This window comes from Nicotiana sylvestris, chromosome 11 (assembly GCF_000393655.2).
Source record: "Nicotiana sylvestris chromosome 11, ASM39365v2, whole genome shotgun sequence".
In the NCBI taxonomy this organism is placed as follows: domain Eukaryota; kingdom Viridiplantae; phylum Streptophyta; class Magnoliopsida; order Solanales; family Solanaceae; genus Nicotiana; species Nicotiana sylvestris.
In genome coordinates this window covers 51,066,930-51,072,936 of record NC_091067.1, presented here as the reverse complement: position 1 = coordinate 51,072,936, position 6,007 = coordinate 51,066,930, and the positions used below count along the sequence as shown (strand labels likewise).

General features: G+C 38.6%; 1 protein-coding gene across 1 annotated transcript; it reads right to left on the bottom strand.

The window, feature by feature from the left end:
• Positions 1 to 377: 377 nt before the first annotated feature.
• Positions 378 to 1,061, bottom strand: LOC138881026 (uncharacterized). The gene has a single exon (XM_070161222.1). It carries the CDS (start codon positions 1,059 to 1,061, stop codon positions 378 to 380), a length of 684 nt encoding a protein of 227 aa, XP_070017323.1.
• Between the last annotated feature and the right edge of the window lie 4,946 nt (positions 1,062 to 6,007).

Genomic DNA, 6,007 nt, shown 5'->3' with positions numbered 1-6,007 from the left:
TTGAACTGGTTCTCATTGTTTTATTTTGCTAGAGTTTGAGGATATGGTGGAGGAGGCCTTGGCAAAGGAGCCTTGGTTTTGGGCACTACCATTTCCGGTATGTCTATCACGTGTTTCCTAGACGGGTTCACATCATTTTGTGTCTCCTCCACGTTGTCTTCAATGTCTATCCTCACTTCATCATTCACAATATCATCATTCACTTGCACATCATTGCTTTTCTCATCATCATCATCTTGCACCAACACATCATCAGTCACAACTTTTTTTGGATTAAAGGTACTAGTAACTCCACCTCTACCACTTCTTGTAGTCACCGCCATAGCATGGCCCTTATTGTTCCCACCATTTGGGTTTACTACCGTATTACTTGGTAGTTACCACTTAGGGCGAGTATTCAAAGATTGAGAAATTTGTCCAAGTTGGACTTCCAAGTTGTAGGTAGAAGTATTGTGGGAGGCCAATTGGGCATCCGAGTCGGTGTTTTTCTTTATCATTTTCTCAAACATTGTCTCAATCCGTCCCATCTCATGAGCTAGGACCTTGTGATGGATATGGAGGCAGGTTATTTGGTTGTTAATACATCGGAGGCCTTTGAAAGCCCGGCCCCGATTCCCTTGATTATTGTTGTTCCAACCCCCTTGATTGCTATTGCCTCCCCAATTACTTTTATTGTTGCCACCCCAATTTCCTTGGTTTCCTTGGTTGCCCCAATTTTGATTGTTGTTCCCCCATTTACTTTGGTTGTTGTTGTTGCCACTATTCCAATTTCCTTGTTCACATTGATTTCCCCAATTTCCTTGTGATCTCCATTTTTGTTGATTCAGAGCATTGCCCAGTTGACCCTCATAATTGTTCACATATTGAACCTCTTCACTTTGATCATCATATGCATCATCTTGATTGTGCCCGCTACCACTTTGCTCAAATTGGTCCGGATTGTTTTGAACTTGTTGACCTCGTTGCCTTCTCTTATTGACCATCATATTCACTCCTTCCATGGCATTCACTTGTTTTGGCCCTTGAACTTGTTGCAACTGAGCTTTGTCCAATTGGTTCATGGTACTAGTCAACTCGGTTATTGCTTAGCCATGGTCGTGGAGCTCTTTGTGTAGGTGAATAACATTAGGATCACCTTGTGGCAGATCAGCTCGACTTTGTCACGCCGAAGAGGTATTTTCCATATCATCAATTATTTCACACGCTTTGGCATATGGCGTGTTCATGAAGTTTCCCTCGGCGAGTTCGTTAACCATACATTGGTTTGTTATGTTGATGCCATGGTAGAATGTTTGTTGGATCATGGCTTCGATCATATTATTATTCGTACATTCTTTAACCATTGTCCGATACCTTTCCCAAATCTCATGAAGCGGTTCATTTGACTCTTGTTTAAAAGCAAGGATCTCATCTCTTAATGTCTCCATATGTCCTGGAGAAAAGAACTTTGCGATGAACTTCTCGGCCAACTCATCCCAAGTGGTGATGGAATGGTTGGGAAACCTTTCTAGCCAATCCAAAGCCTTTCCCCTTACAGAAAATGGGAAAAGCCTTAACCGCAATGCGTCCTCGGAGATATTAGTTTGTTTGCTCCCTCAGCACATATCAACAAAACCTTTGAGATGCTTGTAGGCATTTTAGTGTGGAGCTTCGGTGAAGAAACCCCTCTGTTCCAAGAGTGTAAGCATGACATTGGTTATTTGAAAGTTTCCCGCCCTAATCTGGGGTGGGACTATAGCACTTACATAGCCTTCGTTGGGCAACGCCCGGTGTGCTACCCTTGCTGGAGGTGGGGTAGGGTTTGGAATATTATCATGAGGTGGTCAGCCGCTCCTTTGTGGTTGAGGTTTGGGTTGAATCTCATCCACATGATCATCATCTACCTCCTCCTCCAATGGCAAATTTTTCGAAGGCATCATTATTAGGAGCCATTTGGTACCTAAAAGCAATTCACAAACAAATTAAAAAAACCGAAGGAAATAAAAACAAAAACACACAAATACTCGAATATATAGCTAAAAACGTCTAACTCCCCAGCAACGACGCCAAATATTGATTGCATCCAAGCCTGCACTACTATTGAGTAGCAAGGATGGTCGATGCGGTTTTACCCAACAAAGTCGGGATCAAATCCACAGGGAGTTAATTTGTTTTGAAGTTGGGTTTATATCCAAGTAGAGATGCGGGTTTTGCTCTTAATTGCACTTCCACAAATGGTTGGTTTGTTTTCTACTTCTATTTCTATTCTATAGCATGCAGTATTTGAAAGTAAGTACAATGTTTTTGTTGTTGATTTTCAAAGGTTTAAAGGGACTAGGGTAGTGACTTCTACCTAGGTGGATATCTAACGGGTAGTAAGAATCTAGGACAATCGTGTGATTAATTGGGGTCGTAATATAGCTATCACACCCGGGTGCTCACTCTATACCTCTCGGTAGTTTGAGTGATTTTGCCCAATTTGGCTTTATCAAGTCCAAATGGGTATTCATGCAATACAAGTGATATTAGCTCAAAACGGATATTACTATCTCTAGGTTTAACCCTTTAGTTGGGGCTATCAATTTCTTGTGTTCACCCCAGTTTCTTGTTAGCCTAGTTTTCCTAGACTTATTCCATCTTTCTCAAGTAGAGACTAAGTCATAAAGGCATAAATCAGTGTTTGCAACCATCAATTCATTAGTTCGAGCAAGAACTAGGCTAAATACTACTAACGCATACACATTCAAGCCCTAAAATTCAAGACCCATCAAATACTCACACTAGGTTTGGGTCACAACCCTAGCTATGGGTTAGCTACTCAAGGAAATAATAGAAATCAAAGATAAAATAAAGATAAAATCCATAATACTAGATTAAAAGATGAAAAGCTAATGTTAAAAGTTAAATCTAATACAAAATTGCTCAAAATGGAATTTGCAGCCGTCTCACGTGCTCAGCAAAAACAAAACTTAACCTAAAAATGTCAAAAAGATCTATTTATACTAAGCTGAAATTTTCGGATAAAAATACCCTTGCGGAGGTTTCGCGGCTGCGTAATTTTGACCGCGGTCGCACTCTTTCTTTCGCTGCCGCGTAATTCTGATCGCGGTCTGCGTTTCTTCATATTTGGGCCTGGGTTGAACCTTGTTTCGCAGACCGCGTTCCTTCCACCACGTACGCGTGAGAGACTTCCGCGGCTGCGTATTCTAAACGCGAACCGCCCTTCTCACTTTTGCATCACTTGTGAACTTTCTGAATCTTGGAAATCGCGGTCCTTGGAATTCTAATCATGGCCGCAATGGTACTTTCGCTGTCGCCTCTTTCTGACGCGGTCTTTGTTCATATTTGTGGCCAAAAACAACCTCTCTAATTCTCCATTTCGCGAGCTGCGTAATTATGACTGCTTCCGCATTGATACTTTCGAGGCCGCACTTTTCTATCACGGTCCTCGTTGCACATCTCTTGGCCTAGTCTTTCTTTGTTCAAGTTTTGACTCCTTTATGAGTTTATCATGGCTATTTTGGCTCATTGTGAACAATCCCTGCAAGAAAGCATATTACATCAGTTTTCGGGATTACCTTTACGCATTTTAAGCCAAAAACGCAATTAAAAGAAAGTAAATAATGGTTAAAAATCCCTCTTATTAGAGACTAGGGTGCTTAACATAATAAGGAGGTTATGTTATGAGTTATTATAGTTGTATGATAGTCGTATGTTGAGTTTGAAGTCAAGCAAGTTGTGAAACAAAAGTTAGCAAGGGTCATCACAAGTTACATTCATAAATTTGCTGAAAATTAGGTCAAATCTAGCTGAGCTTTTCTTCCAATTTACTTTGAATTATGGGATGATCCACTTACCAAATTGAATATCTATGAGTCTAGTTTTTAACATATTAAATCATTTGTTGATACAACATCGTATTAGAGAGATATTCGCATTTTCGCGAGACTGCACAAGCAGCTCCCAATGGGACCCACTTAGGCAGTGGTCGACCTACTTCACTTTAAAAATGATTTGGACGATCTTTATTTCTCATTTTTCAACCCAACCTCGTCCCTACACTCCTACTAACCCTTCTAAACAAATACCATAACGTTTGAAGTGATTCCAAAGTGATTAAACCATATTTCAATATCAAAAATTAATTCTAGTGAAGAACAACACCTCTCTGAGGTTGTGTTGTCATTGAGGATAATTGTGTGTTGTTTTTGGCTGAAATTTCAAGTTGTTTCTACTGCAAAAGGTGAGTATAACAGCCTACTAATTATGCTTAAGCTTGCTTGTATGTTGGTTAAGTTTTTAGGATGATAAACTACAAGATAATACTTGGATTAACTTGAGATGTTGTTCTTGATGGATTGATTTGAAAGTTGATCTTATGAACTTTAAATGGCTGGAAATTATGGAAAATAAGTTGGCTATGATATTTTTAGTATTATTATGTTGGTTTACATGTCAATCTTGTAGAGGAAATTGATAACTAGAAAAGAAAATTGCTATAAAGCACTTGGAAGTTGTCCACAGTGATATTATCTTGTGTTAGGCTATTTTGGGTAACGTTGAAATAGAGTAAAAGATTGGAAATCATTTAAAAGGTATTGGTTATTATACTGGATATATTACTAAGTTCAAGAATGAATGATAATGGGGTTGAAGGGTGTCAAAGGGATTCAATCCGAGCTTGTCGCTCGTTGTGATATGTTGAGGACTTGTTAATGAAATATTTTGTACCCTATTGTTGATGTTGTTCTTATTGTATTGATCTAGTTGTTGTTGTTTATGGTATATGGTATTGGAGGAGACCCTTGTTATAGGGGATATGTTGCCCAAATTTACATAAACGAGCTACTAGTTTAAGTTGCGAACTTAGCCTTTACTCAGCACTGATTTTTAATCTCCTTATGATATGGTAGATTGAGTTGAGTTGTTTGAAGAATATATTGGAAGGTATTAAGGACTCAACGGAGTTAAGATATGTTAAGGCTATCCTTTCTTTCCTTTTGGCATGATTCATATGATACAAACGAAATGAGAAAATACGGAACTTTTACAAATGAATCTATTATTAGAAGTACTAGTATGTTCTTGATTCCCCACGTGTCCTATTATTATATCATCTCTTCATGGGTCTAAAAAATACTTAATTTGATCAAGTTTATTTTATGATATTACCCGAAGGCATATTGATCTTATGACGTCCCGAGAGAACTTATTGACTTACTTCTTATGCATTGCATTCATTTATACATATACATTGACCCATGACCAGATGACGTTATATACGCGTATATTATATGTATATGGGGTATGGGTAAAGTTTATGATGTTATATATGTACCACCACCTAATCAACTATTAATTGATGATTTCGCCCACATAGGCCGAGATGATATGATGGAATGCCTTCGGAGGCTTGATGATGTTATTTACGCATATACATATGCATGATATGATATTTATATGCATATGCATGACATTATAAATATTTCATGATTCATAGAGCTATTCAGACTTATAGGTTGAGTTCTTTACTTCATATTTCTTTCATGTATTTTTTAGACTGCTTTTATACATTACATACTCGGTACTTTATTTGTACTGACGTCCCTTTTACTAGGGACGCTGCGTTTTATGCTTGTAGGTCCCGATAGACAAGTTGACAGTCCTCCTAGTAGGCTACCAGCTCAGCGGAAGGTGTTGGTGCATTCCACTTGCTCCGGAGTTGCTTATTTGGTCAGTATGATTTGGACATGTATTGATTGGTATAGCGGGGCCTTGTCCTGACTTTTATGATGTTCATGTACTCTTAGAGGCTTGTAGATAGAGGTCATGTATATGGATACTTGTATGGCCTTGTCGGCCTATGGTTTGAGTGTACAAATGATCATGTCGGTCTTATAGGCCCGTATGTCACATGTTTAAGTTTGTATATCATGTTGGGTTATCCTATGTCGAGTATTCCCTTATGTTTAATTTGGCTATCTTATGACGTTATTTTTGGCTCATTTACTCATGATATTATGATAAG